Source organism: Heterocephalus glaber, unplaced genomic scaffold (genome assembly GCF_053883595.1).
Source record: "Heterocephalus glaber isolate CG9 unplaced genomic scaffold, H.glaber_assembly_v1.0 deba00001761, whole genome shotgun sequence".
In the NCBI taxonomy this organism is placed as follows: Eukaryota; Metazoa; Chordata; class Mammalia; order Rodentia; family Bathyergidae; genus Heterocephalus; species Heterocephalus glaber.
Genome location: NW_028258458.1, coordinates 887,828 through 900,948, shown reverse-complemented (window position 1 = coordinate 900,948; position 13,121 = coordinate 887,828). Strand labels below are relative to the sequence as shown.

Genomic DNA, 13,121 nt, shown 5'->3' with positions numbered 1-13,121 from the left:
GCCCCCGAAGTCCCCCTTCCGCCCTGCACGCGCTTTATAAAAAGGGGCGTTGGGCGCCGCCGGGGACACCCAGGCGAGCAGGCCTGAGGCTGCGGTCCTCTGCTCCGCCCGGGGTCCTCCAGCTCTCTCCTCCCCGCGCCCTCGAGCTCGCCATGCGCTGCGCCCCGACGGCCAGCGCGGCCCTGGTGCTGTGCGCCGCCACCGCCGGGCTGCTGAGCGCCCAGGGCCGGCCTGCGACCCCCGAGCCGCCGCGCCCCGCTTCCTGGGACGAGGTGAACGTCCTGGCTCACGGGCTGCTGCAGCTCGGCCACGGGCTGCGCGAACACGTGGAGCGCACTCGCGGGCAGCTAGGCGCCCTGGAGCGGCGCCTGGCCGAATGCGGAGCCACGTGCCGGGGACCCGGGGAGCCCCCCGCGCCCTCCAGGGCCCCCGACAGCGCGGGCGCCGGCGGCCAGGAGGCGCTCGAGACCCTCCGCGACCTGCAGGTCGGCGCGCTCCCCGGGGCTGGCTGCGCGCGCGACTGCGGGCGGTGTGGACGGGAAGGGGGCGCCACAGCCTCCCGGGCGGGGACCCTTGTGACGGCCCCGGAGGATGCACACCGGGAGGGGTGGATGAGCGGGCAGGAGCAGGCATTAAGCCGGCCCTCACCGATGTGGTCACCCTCCCTAGATGCAGCTCAAGGCTCAGAACGGCAGGATCGAGCAGCTGGTCCAGAAGGTGGCCGGGCAGCAGCGACACCTGGAGAAGCAGCGCCTGAGAATCCAGAATCTGCAGAGCCAGGTACCGAGGCCTGACCCGAGTCGGGAGGGGGTCAGAGCCGGGCTGCAGGACCAGACGTGGAGCGGGGCAGGGTAGCCCCAACTAAGCTTTCGCATCCCGTCCCAGGTTGACCTCCTGGCTCCCCCGCACCTCGGCAGTGGGGTGTCGCAGCCTGACCGAAGAAAGAGGCTCCCCAAGATGGCCCAGCTTGGTGGCCTGGCTCCCAATGCTACCCGCCTGCACAGTGAGTGTCTGGCCCCTGTACCCCTCCAATCCCATTGCGGTTCCCCCCACTCCCTTATGGGGTCCACCTTAAGGAAAAGGAGAGAAACCCTGCCCTTGGGTCCCTTTGGGCTGGCCAGGGTCTGGCAACTGGGCTGATGGGGGCACCAGGCCACTTCACCCTTCTTCCCAGCAAGCCAGCAGGCTTTCCCCCAAAACTCCCAGCTGGGAGGGAGAAGGGATTGGAAGAGAGACTCAAGGAATTAAGGTTCAGGGGTGCCTGGAGATGCAAGGTAGCTCAGGGGAGCCATCCTAAGGCTTAGAGCCTTTTGGGAGTGTGATGGACAAGAAGCACCATGCTCAGGGAGGGTTCTGAGGTTTGGCACCTCAAGATTTCTTGAGGTATAGATTTAGGAGGGGGAACTAGGGCAGGGACCCCCCAGCTTTTGGGCCAGACACATGCACTCTTGAATCTTACAATTCCAGGGCTCTTAGTCCTTCACACTTCTTTTACCCCCAAATTCCCATGTGTGGGATCCACACATGCACACGGGTGTGCACACGCACACACAGAATGGGCCTTCTCTGCCTTCACAAGTTCTAGGTCCTTCATAGTGTCTGTCCTGAATTTCCCTTAATCTCAAGCTTCCACGTGTGTGTGTGTGTGTGTGTGTGTGTGTGTGTGTGTGTGTGGTGTGTGTGTGACACGGGATCCCAGTTCCCACCCTAAATTCACAGCCACCTCCGTCACCCCACTGGCATCTGGGGCGTCCACAGCCAAGTGGGTGAAAGTTTGGATTCCCTGATTCACACCCTGGGGCTGGATGCTGGCTTCCGGCCCTGTGATTTTGAGCACCCCCCTTCCCAGGCTTCTCCCTTCTCCCCTGCTCCTCCTCGGGCCAGCCTTATCCTGGGGGGGTGGCTCCCAGCCCTCCCAGACCACCATGGCCCTGGGATGAGGGGCCTCTGTGGCCAGCAGGCACAGGCCAGGCTGAGCTTGGTGGAAGAGAGGCTGGGGTGCGAGGTGTGGATCTGGGACTCCCAGACTCAGCCTGGCCAAATAGGGGAAAGTTCAGAGCCAGGAGACAAACAGCTGGGCTGAGGAGACCACACTGGGGCTTGGCCCGGTGCCTGTCCTGATTGTATAGGAGGAAAGTAGGGGAAAGGGGAGCTGCCCAAGGGGCCAGAAAGTGTCCTCCAGCCATGCCTGCCCCATCCCAGTGTGGACAGTCCCCGTGCCCTCCCTCAGGTGACCTTTCTCCTGCTTTCCCAGCAGGCCCAGGGGTGGTTCTGGCCAAGCCTCCAGGGGCCCAAGGCCGAGTTTCTCTCCTCCCCTCCTCCTCCCCCCTCAGTCCTGCCCCCTCCCCTTCCGATAGCTGGGACCCCCAAGGGCCATGAAGCTCCGACGGCATCCACTGTGCACCAGCCTGACTTGGTCATTTTGCCTCTGCTCCAACTCCTTCAATCATTCATCAAAGTAGTGCCCAACTGTGGCCAGAACTTCTTGTCCCTGGCCTCGGGGAGCCCCAACTCAGTGGAGGGAAGGGGGTCATTCTCGTGCTTTGTTTTAAGGAGGTGGGGAGGGGTGAGAGAAGGCAAACTTCCAGGAACTGGGAATGGGAGAGAGGAGGGAGGGAAAAGGGTCCCCCGAAGAGGGACCAGCATGTGCAGAGCCCCTGTGGCAGGATGGTGTGTGACCCGAGGAAGGGAGGGGACAGTGTGGGGAGGAGGAGGAGGCTGGTTCTCAGAATTGCCTAAGACGCCATACTCAGGGACCTAGGGAGCCATGGGAGAGTTTAGGCAGTTGCAGGGGAAGGGTCATCGGATCAGGATTGTCCCTCACCTCCTTGTCACCCCACTGCCCAGCCCTCACCCTTGCCGGTCTCCAGAGGCCCCCAGGGCTTCTCTGTGGCTTCATCTCCTTCTGTCTGCTTCAGGGCTGCCCCAGGACTGCCAGGAGCTCTTTGAGGAGGGCGAGCGGCAGAGTGGCCTGTTCCAGATCCAGCCTCAGGGGTCCCCACCGTTCCTGGTCACCTGCCAGATGGCCTCAGGTAGGGTGTGCGGCCAGCCAGGGGGCCTCTTGTCACAACTTGCTCAGCAGATGCGAGGCTCAGAGTTCCAACCCCAGCCAGCAGCACAAGAAAATAAAAAATAAAGAGCAGGCTTTACTTCAGTGACAGCATTGCAATAAAGCTCAGAGAAAGGTCCCCTATGGTTAAAATCTGCAGCTGGTGCTGGGCGTGGTTGTGCACACCTGTACTCCCAGCACTCTGGGGGCTGAGGCAGGAGGATTTCTGCAAGTTCAATGCCAGCCTGGGCTACATTCTGAGACCCTGTCTCAAACAAAACAAAACAATGTTTAAAAAGGATCTGCAGCTGGTTTCGCAGATTTCTCCTGCCCTTCCTTCCCTGTGGGTCCCTGGGACCCTGCCAGCCACAGCCCACAGTATTCCTCCTCTGCCTCACCCTCCCGCACACCCTCTCAGCGTCCCCTGCCTGGGTCTGGGGTCACAGGGGCTGCAGGGAACCCTGTGAGGGCGCCCCCTGGTGACCTTGTGTCTCTCTGGGCAGATGGAGGCTGGACAGTGATTCAGAGGCGCCAGGACGGCTCCGTGGACTTCAATCAGCCCTGGGAAGCCTACAAGGCGGGCTTCGGGGACCCCCAAGGTGGGTGTTCCCAGCGGTGCAGGGGGCGAGGAGCGGGGCCAGGGGCGCCGACACTGCCCCTCACCCCGCTGACACTGCCCCTCACCCCGCTGTCCCGCGCAGGCGAGTTCTGGCTGGGCCTGGAGAAAATGCACCGCCTTGCGGGGGGCCGCGGCAGCCGCCTGGCCGTGCAGCTCCGGGACTGGGAGGGCTACGCCCAGTCGCTGCAGTTCCCGGTCCGCCTGGGCGGCGAGGACACGGACTACAGCCTGCAGCTCACGGCGCCCGTGGCCAGTGAGCTGGGCGCCGCCTCCACCGCGCCCAGCGGCCTCTCCCTACCCTTCTCCACGTGGGACCACGACCACGGCCTGCGCAGTGACCTCAAGTGTGCCAAGAGCCTCTCGGGTGAGCGCCCTGCCCACGCTGCTCCTCCCCGGGTCACGTGCCCACTTATACCTCTCCTGCCTCAGTTTACCTGACTTTAAAATGGGTGCAGCGAGGAGCCCAGGCCACAGGAGTGTTAGGAAATTTCAATGGGACGCTTGTGGGAGGGGCTGGAGGGGGCAAAGCCATCAAGACAACCCGTCTTGTTCTTTTTATTTTTTGAGACAGGGTCTCACTCTGTAGTCCAGGCTGCCCCTGAGTTTACTCTGTAGCCCAGGCCGGCCTCAAACTCAAGGTGATCCTTCTGCCTCACCCTCCTGGGTGCTGGGATGACAGACATGAGCCACATGCCCGGCTCTGAAATTACCTTCTGATGGGTCAAAAACTGATAAAATGTTGGTAATTTCACATCATTCACTCTAATACAAATTGATGCAAAGGATGCTGGTGGTAGAAAGCCTTTTTATTTTTTGCAGTACTGGGGATTGAACCCAGAGTTCTCACATTGAACTACATTCCCACCCATTTATTTTTTCTTATTATAAAACAAGACCTTGCCAGGCGTGGTGGCACACCCCTGTAATCCCAGCATTCAGGAGGCTGAGGCAGGAGGGTTGCTGTGAGTTGGAGGCCAGCCTGGGCTACCTAGTGAGTTCAAGGCCTGCCTGAACTGCACAGTGAGACCCTGTCTAAAGAAACATTCGATCCCCGGTACCAAAAAATAAAAAACAATTTAAAAAAAGAAACAAAACAATACAAAAAACAAAACAAAAGGGTCTGGGTTTGTAGCTCAGCCGCACAGCACCTGCCTGGCAAGCTCGAGGTGCTGAGTTTGATCCCTGGTACCAAAAAAAAAAAAAAAAAAAAAAAGACAGAATCTTTTGTAGTCACCAAGTTGCCCAGGCAAACTTGCCATCTGCCTGCCTCAGCCTCTGAGAGTGCCCGGTTACAAGCATGTGGCCTGGTGTCCAACAGAAAATGTCTCTTTAAAATGTCAGCAAAAGGGCCGGGGATGTAGCTCAGTGGTGCTGCGCCTGCCTGGCAAGCTTGAGGTCCTGAGTTCAATCCCTGGTACTGGAAAAAAAAAAGGTCACCAAAAAAAGAGAAAAAGCCATGTGTCAGGTATAGAGAAGTACTATAGCTGGCTATGCTCTTGGACCACAAAAACTGATTGATTCACTGTGAGTACAGAGAAGGGAACACCCAAGGTCCCTGAAACTACTTTGTCACAACCCGGGGTTCCTGTAATCCCAGCACCTGGGAGGCTGAGGCAGGAGGATTGCCAAGTTCCACCCTAGCCTGGGCTACATAGTGAGATGCTGTTTGCAACCTGAGCGTCCCTGTAATACAGCTTGATAATCACTACCGGAGTCTTCCCATTTGAAATGTGTAATGTCAGAAGCCCAGCCTCGCCTCCACCCTTCTCTCCACCTTCACGTGAAGGCCTGGGATGTGATCGTGATCGGTCCTCTCTTCTCTGACCCCAACAGGTGGCTGGTGGTTTGGCACCTGTGGCCACTCCAACCTCAACGGCCAGTACTTCCGCTCTGTTCCCCGGCAGCGGCAGCAGCGGAAGAAGGGGATCTTCTGGAAGACCTGGCGGGGGCGCTACTACCCCCTGCAGTCCACTACCATGCTGATGCAGCCCTCAGAGGATGCCGCGGCCTCCTAGCTCCTTGCTGGGCGGTAGAGGACAGTGACTTTGGCTGTGGCCCAAGGATGTGGCTGCTTTCTTCCTGGGCGTGTGGTCTGAGCAGGGATTGCCAGGAGCCTGGTGGACAGAGAAGGCGCCGTGACTGCAGACCCCCCCTGCCGATCAGATGCACACAGTGCCCTCCGGGAGGATCCTGGTTCAGGGCGAGGCAGATTCTGGCATGCGGGGCCAAGGGGCATTGAGGCCACTTCTCGCCCGCCCGAGGAGTGGGGACGTGGAGGGACCAACAGGGATGGCCAGGCTGGCCCTCAACAGCGGACTCAGTCACATTGACTGGCCAGGACGGGGCCCTCGGGCCCTGGGTGCCTTCATGGTGCTGTCACATGTGGTGCTGCGATGCCAGCGGTGGTGGCCAGGCAGAGCTCACGGAGTTCTTGGAATAAAAGCAACCTCGGAACATTTTGTTCTTCGTTGTCCTTTAGTTTGTTTTTGAAAACCAGGCTGTTTTAAGTCCATGTAAACATGTTCCCAAGTGTGAATGTGCCCTGGGTCCCTCAAGGATAGAACTGTTAGCCCTCCCACCTCTCACAACCAAATCTGGTTCCCTTAGGTAGTTTCTTTGTTTGTTTGAGACAGGGTCTCTCTATGCAGTCCAGGCTAGCCTTGAACTCACTATGTAGCCCAGGCTGGCCTCCAATTCACAGTGATCCTCCTGCCTCAGCCTCTAGAGTGCTGGGATTATAGGAGCGGAACACCACACGTGGCTCCCCTAGTTTATTATTTCATGATGTGGCCCCTTTTTATTATCAAAATCATGAAACAAAGATCTCATGCAGTTCCTTTGCTATAGATGCAAGTGATAGAAAAAAATGCAAACCTTTTCTCGATCATATTTATTTAAGCATATGAGTCATATTTAACCTTTTAATTTCTTGCCATCAGACAAAAAATACAGTACATGTGGTACATTTAATTTTATTCTTCCTGGTAGCCATGGCTGCCATATTGGATACCAAAGGTGTGATACAAATACTAAAACAGGATTCTATAGATTATCTATGTTGGAATCTACAAATTTCCTTTTGCTTTTTTTTGTTTTTTTGAGACAAAGTCTCACTACATAGTCCAGGCTGGCCTGGAACTCCTTGTGTAGCCCAGGCTGGCCTCAAACTCAAGGTGATCCTCCTGCCTCAGCCTCCCAAGTTCTGCAATCACAGCATGCACTAACACACCCAGTTTACAGTTTTCCTTTAAACTGACCTTTGTTTTTGGTAATACAAACTCAACTAATATTTATTGAGCAATTATTACACACCAAGCCCTATGCCTGGGATACTCCAGGGACCAGAAAGACCTCTGTCCTCCTGAGCTGCCCATCACAGCCCCTCCCTCAGAGATAGGGTGACCCTTGTCTGATGGCCCAAACTAGGACACCTTTGAGAGTAAATGGGTTGCTGTTAATAATTAAGCTGGTTGGACCAGGGATTTAACTCGGTGGTTCTGGCGCCTGCCTCGAAAGTGCAAGGTCCTGAGTTCAATCCCCGATACCAAAAAAAGTTGGGTATATATGAAGTAGCTCACTCCCAGGAATGACTGGCCTAGATTTTTAAAATGTAAGCATGTCTCTACCAAATCTGAAAAAGTACTATCAGTCAACCATAAAACAGGGACTGTGCTTCAGAATTCTAGTTTGTCAGCCAGGCGGTGGCACACACCTGTGATCCCAGCACTTGGGAGGCTGAGGCAGAAAGATTGCTGGAAATTCTAGTCCAGGCTGGGGTACATAGTGAGTTCAAGGCCAGCCTGGACAACACAGGAAGACCCTGTGTCAAAAAAAAAAAAAAAAAATTCTAGCTTCTGGTCTGGGGGCGTAGCTTAGTGGTACAGTGAGTGCTTGTTTACCACATATGAGGCCCTGGGTTCCCCAAAACAGAAGGAGAAGGAGGAAGAAGAGGAGGAGGAGGAAGAGGAGATGACAAGACAACCAGGAGTAAGTGGGTTACTCCAAAGTAAGCCTTTGTCTCAGCAAATGAATACTTAAAACCTGCACAGCTCATTGTATGTACATTTTACCTTAAACTACAAAAGAGCCATAAACAAATACTGAGCTCTAATAACATGCATACTTCAGTTTTATACATTTATTTGTTTATGAGATAAGATTTCATTATGTAGCCCAGGTTGGCCTGGGACTTGTGATCTTCCTGTCTCAGCCTGTTGTGTGCTGGGATCACAGGCATGTGCCACCACATCCGGGTGTATCCCGAAGTTTTAGAAGTGGATTCAAGTCTTCAATTTTCTTTGAAATGAATAATAATTTTAAAAAGATGATGGGGGTTTAATGATAGAACATGTGGTTAAAGTAGTAAGGGCCTGGAGTTCCTTCCCCAGCACTAAATAAAAGGGGGTGGGTCATAAATTCACATAGGAGATAAGTGTATGAGCCTGGCGTGGTGGTGCACACCTGTAATCCTAGCACTGGGGAGGCTGAGGCAGGAGGATGCCATGAGTTTGAGGCAGCCAGCTCGGGCTACATAGTGAGTTAAAGGCCAGCCTGAATTACACAGCGAGAACTTGTCCCCCCCAAAATAAAGACAGATAGTTACATGAGCAAGCAAAAATTTAATGTTAAACCCTGGATGGCGGGAGGGATATAAATATTCTCTGTACAATTCTTTCCATTTTTCTAAACATTTAAAATTTTCCATAGTAAAATTTGGGGGAAAAATTGCAGTCAGACTCTTGCCTTCTGAGGTCTCTAAACCTGCTTCCATTCTCCGTTAGAAGGGGAGATGAAGGACGGGGATTTAGCTCAGTGGTTTTGTTGCCTGCTGCACAAGCGCAAGGACCCGAGTTCGATCCCCTGTACCGGAAAAAAAAAAAAAGGAAAGAAAAGGGAGATGAAGCCGGGTGAGGTGGCTCATGTTTGCAATCTCAGCTACTGGGAGGCTAAGGCAGGAGGGTCATGAGTTTGAGTCCAGACTCAGCAATTTAGTGAGCATATGTTTCAAGATAAAATAATAAAAAGGGATGGGGTTGTAGCTCAGGGCAAAGCCCCTGGGTTCAATGCCCAGTACTAGAGGGTGGGGGGAAGCAAGAGATAAAGGGAGACCCTGCAGGGTGGTAAACACCTGTAATCCCAGCTACATGGGAGGCTGAAGCAGGAGAGTTGAAAACTGAGGCCAGCCTGGGCAATTTAGTGATTTAGTGAAACCTTGTTTTAAAATAAAAAATAAAACAAAAGGGTGGGGGACGTAGCTCAGGACAGAGGCCTGAGAATGCGTTGGGATATACCTCAGTTGGTAGAGCACTGGCCCAGCAACTTGCAGCCCTGGGCTCCATCCTAGCAAGGAAAGAAAACAAAGGAAAACAAAGAGGAAATATTAAAAAACAATCACCTCGGGGCCGGGGATTTAGCTCAGTGGTTTTGCCACCTGTTGCGCAAGCGCAAGGACCCAAGTTCAATCCCCGGTACAAAAAAAACCCATAATAAATAAAAAGCAAAACAAAACAATCACCTCTACCACTGGTAACCGTCTTCCCACACTTTGCAAAGCTCCTGATAACAGATACCATGTCTCTGGGACATGTATTTTGGAAAAACAACATCTGCTTGTGTCCTGAGCCAGCTGCTGTTTTAACAGTGAACCCAGCTTTACCTGGTGCCTCCTCTACCCAGCTTTCTGAGGGTCCCTCATGGAGAATATAGGGGCTTCTGGGGCTAAAGGAAAATGGTAATTTCCCTGTCCCATGACTTTTCTTAGTTGCTCCTGGGGACACTGCAGCTTCTCTGGGACTCTGCCCGAGTCAGTCATGAGATTTAGCCTCTTTTTAAAATCAATCAATCTATCTATCTATCTCTCTACCTACCTGCGGTATTGGGGATTGAACCCATAGTCTTCCCACTGACCTACAGCTTTACCCCCAGCCCTTTTTTTCTTTTTAGTTTGAGACATGGTCTTGCTAAGTTGCTAGGTTGTCCAAGCTGGGCTTGAACTTGTCCTTTGATTTTTTTTTTTTTTTTTTTTTTGGTACTGGGGATCGAACTCAGGTCCTTGAACTTGCAAGGCAGGCAGCAGAACCACTGAGCTAAATCCCTGGTCCTGGGCTTGAACTTGTGATCCTCCTGCCTCAGCCTCCCAGGGTGCTGGGATCAAAGGTGTGCACCACCACACCAAAGCTCACAGAAAACATGAAATTGTTGCGGCTACTGATGGAGAAACACAGCAGACTACTTAGAGTCAAACTTGTTTTGAAGGAAGGGTTTTTGTTTTGTTTTGGGGACAAGGTCTCACTATGCAACCCAGGCTGGCCTTGAACTTGCAGTGATCCTTCTGCCTCAGCATCCAGAATGCTGGAATGACAGGTGTGCACCAGTACGCCCGGCTTAATTTGTTCTTTGTAAGTAGGAGTATACTTTAAAATGACAATAAAAGTACAGAATGGTAAATTCATAAAACAGTAACATTTGTGCATTTATTATAACATTATCAAGCATGACGTACTGTGTTGCTAGACTTGATATGACTGGCACTGCACTAGATTTGTTCACACAAACATCACCATAAATGTATCAGGAATATGTCTTGCTATGACATTATGATGGCTATGATGTCATCAGGCAATAGGAATTTTTCAGCTCCATTATTACCCTTTTTATTGATTGGTCTTTTGAGACAGGGTCTTTCTCTATAGTCCAGGCTGGCCTTGAACTCACTACGTACCCCAGACTGGCCTCGAATTTGCAGTGATCCTCCTGCCTCAGCCTCCAGAGTGCTGGGATGACAGGTGTGGGGCACCATACCTGGTATTATATGTTTTTTAGATTGCCTTGGCTCTCACTATGTTTCCCAAGCTGGCCTCAAACTCCTAGGCTCAAGTGCTCTTCCCTCAGGCACCTTCGACCATGCTTGTAGCTTGATGATACTCTTATGGGAGTGCCAGGACCTACTGTGTGGTCCATTGTTGGCCAAAGCAGTTGTCCTGTGCCTCCTGACTGTAGTATTACGATGAACCACGCTGGAGGGAGGCAGGCAGTGACTGAAACGGGAGCAACTTCATGGTGAAGATAACTTTGAGTTGGTTTTCTTTTTTCTTTTCCTTTTTTTGGGGCGGAATGGGATGTGGGGTTCTGGGGTTTGACCCAGGGTCTTAGGTATCACACTATGATTTAGCTATGCTCCTAGCCCCGGGTTGGTTTTCTGAGGATGACATTCTGCAAGAATGATGAGGAAAGTTGGGGATGGTGGTGCATATCTGTTATCCCAGCACCTGGGAGGCTGAGGCAGGAGGATTGCCCAGAGTACAAGGCCAGCTTGAGCTACAGAGTGAGTTCAAGGCCAGGCTGGATTGCATAGTGAGACCCTGACTTGTTCTACCTGGCTGTAAAGTGGGCAGGAAATGGGGTGGGAAACAGGGGTGGGAAGAAGGTTCGAACTGCTGCCCAGGATTTGCTGACAAAGGTCCTTGCCACCCTAGCTCCCCGTCGGAGGGCTTTCCTAAACTCATCCCTGCAGAGCCCTCTCTACCCCTCATGGCTTCCTGGCCAGTTGGACTCTTTGTAGGTTTCTCTCACTTTCTATTTCTTCAGCCTGAAATCCTCTTCCCCTCATTTCCTTCCCTCTGCTATAGTTTGAATCTGTCCCCCAAAAGTGTACACGCTCTCCGGGCATGGTGCCGCATGCCTGTCATCCCAGCACTCTGGAAGATGAGGCAGGAGTAAGACTGCAAGTCTGAGTTCAGTCCGGGCAACTTAGACCATGGCTCAAGATGCAAAATAAAAAAAGGGCTGGGGATGTAGCTCAGTGGAAAGGCCGTGGGTCCAATCCCCAGCACCCCCCCCAAAAAAGCAGAAGTTAATTAGCTTCCGGCCTCGCCATGCCCCCTGCCACCCTGGTGTGATACAGTGTAAAGGCTCTCACCGGAAGCTGTGCTCTGGCACTTCCAGGCCTACAGAGATATGAGGAAAATCAACTTCCAATTCTATACAAATGTCCTGGCTCCAGGTATTTTATCAACCCCTTGCCACAGTCCACTCCTGCCTCAGGACTCAGTGGGAAGGCTGCTTCCTCCAGGGTGCCTTCCAGGGTTGACCACTTGCTTCTTGTCTGACTCGCCTGCCCCCAGACTATCAGCTCCATGAGGCTGGACAAACAAGAGCGAATATGGGGAAAGATTTTCAGCACATCAGCATTATGCTTAGATACTCATCACATTTTAATTTAGCACAGGGATACAACGATGACGGACACATACAATCGCTGCCTTCCTCAGGCTGATATTCTGTTGTCAGGGGAGAGGAATTAAACTGATCACCGGATCAAGAAAGTGATAATGCTTTGCACTTAGTAATACTGCAACATATACTGAAAATTTGCCAAGAGTGCAGATTTTACATACTCAAAGGTAGGGATGAAAGAGAATGGATAGGTTAATTTGTTCAGCTGCAGGACACTTTAAATATATAAAATAAATACATGCTTTAATGTTAGAAGGTATAAAGCCTTGGGCTGGGGATTTAGCTCAGCGGTTCTGCCGCCTGCCGCCTGCCTCACAAGCACAAAGACCAGAGTTCGATCCCCCGTACCAAAAAAAACCCAAACCAAACAAAAACCATCAGAAGGTATAAAGCCTATAGGACAGTGAAGGTCATTTTGGAAAGTGCCCTCATCTTTCCTCCTCTTGTGGTGCTGGGGATGGAACCTAGGGCCTCACATGGTAGGCAAGCGCTCTGCCACCCCGAACCCCTAAATAATTGTTAAAATGAGGGCCGGGGATTTAGCTCAGTGGTTTCGCCACCTGCCTTGCAGGGCCCGAGTTCGATCCCCGGTACAAAAAAAAAATTTTTTTGTTAAAATGTGGACTGTTGAGTCAGTATGTATTCAGGTGGGTTTCAACCCTGTTTGTACGAACAGAGGCGTTAAGACAGTAAATCAGTAGGGTACGGATGGAAACTGCAACAGACAGAGCAGAGGGGGCCGGGGATTTAGCTCAGTGGTTCCGGCCCCTGCCTCGCAAGAGCAAGGTCCCGAGTTCGATCCCCGGTACAAAAAAAAAAAAAAAAAAAAAACCACACAGAGCAGAGGCCCACGGAAATGATAGTTTATAGGCTGGGGGCGAGGCCAGTGCCACGCACACTGACCTATGATGTCATCCGGACGGTAAGCAGCATAACATCACCTGGACGTAGTAACTTTTCCCTCCTCCGACAGATCCCCTGGTCCTAGGGTAGGGACGGAATCAAGTCTTTTATTGGCTACACATTCCTTCAATCTGTTTCATTCTTCCAGTCTTCCGCCCCGCCTTCCTAACGCTACCTCTGATAGGCTGTAAAGGCTGTCACTTCAGAAAGATCCGCATTCCTTCCGCCTTTCTCCAGGAGACCGAGAGCGAAGCGGGCGGATCCTAGAAAGCACCCACCCCCAGAGCTATATTTCTGCTTCTAATTGGCTGGACT

General features: G+C 52.6%; 1 protein-coding gene and 1 long non-coding RNA gene across 3 annotated transcripts; one reads left to right on the top strand and one right to left on the bottom strand.

The window, feature by feature from the left end:
- Nucleotides 1-6,124, top strand: Angptl4 (angiopoietin like 4). Of its 2 annotated transcripts, none has more exons than XM_004865406.4 (7): nucleotides 1-485; nucleotides 670-780; nucleotides 886-1,003; nucleotides 2,919-3,032; nucleotides 3,553-3,648; nucleotides 3,751-4,032; nucleotides 5,502-6,124. In XM_004865406.4, exons 1-7 carry the CDS (start codon nucleotides 153-155, stop codon nucleotides 5,681-5,683), a joined length of 1,236 nt encoding a protein of 411 aa, XP_004865463.1. In that variant the 5' UTR covers nucleotides 1-152; the 3' UTR covers nucleotides 5,684-6,124. The 2 variants fall into 2 exon arrangements, with proteins under 2 accessions (XP_004865463.1, XP_004865465.1); XM_004865408.4 differs by having other exon boundaries at nucleotides 5-272.
- Nucleotides 6,125-6,543: 419 nt separating this feature from the next.
- LOC101719473 (uncharacterized) lies at nucleotides 6,544-13,056 on the bottom strand. Its single transcript, XR_206112.3, has 4 exons — nucleotides 12,807-13,056; nucleotides 11,587-11,809; nucleotides 8,960-9,008; nucleotides 6,544-8,528 (listed from the first exon to the last, which is right to left on the bottom strand). It is a non-coding gene; the product is annotated as an uncharacterized LOC101719473 (long non-coding RNA).
- Between the last annotated feature and the right edge of the window lie 65 nt (nucleotides 13,057-13,121).

Excerpts from the sequence above, each read along its gene's own strand:
- Angptl4 (XM_004865406.4), top strand. The coding sequence starts at position 153 with ATGCGCTGCGCCCCGACGGCCAGCGCGGCCCTGGTGCTGTGCGCCGCC. Across the intron at positions 781-885 it reads TCCAGAATCTGCAGAGCCAG|GTTGACCTCCTGGCTCCCCC; the intron begins GTACCGAGGCCT and ends ATCCCGTCCCAG. Across the intron at positions 1,004-2,918 it reads CAATGCTACCCGCCTGCACA|GGCTGCCCCAGGACTGCCAG; the intron begins GTGAGTGTCTGG and ends TGTCTGCTTCAG.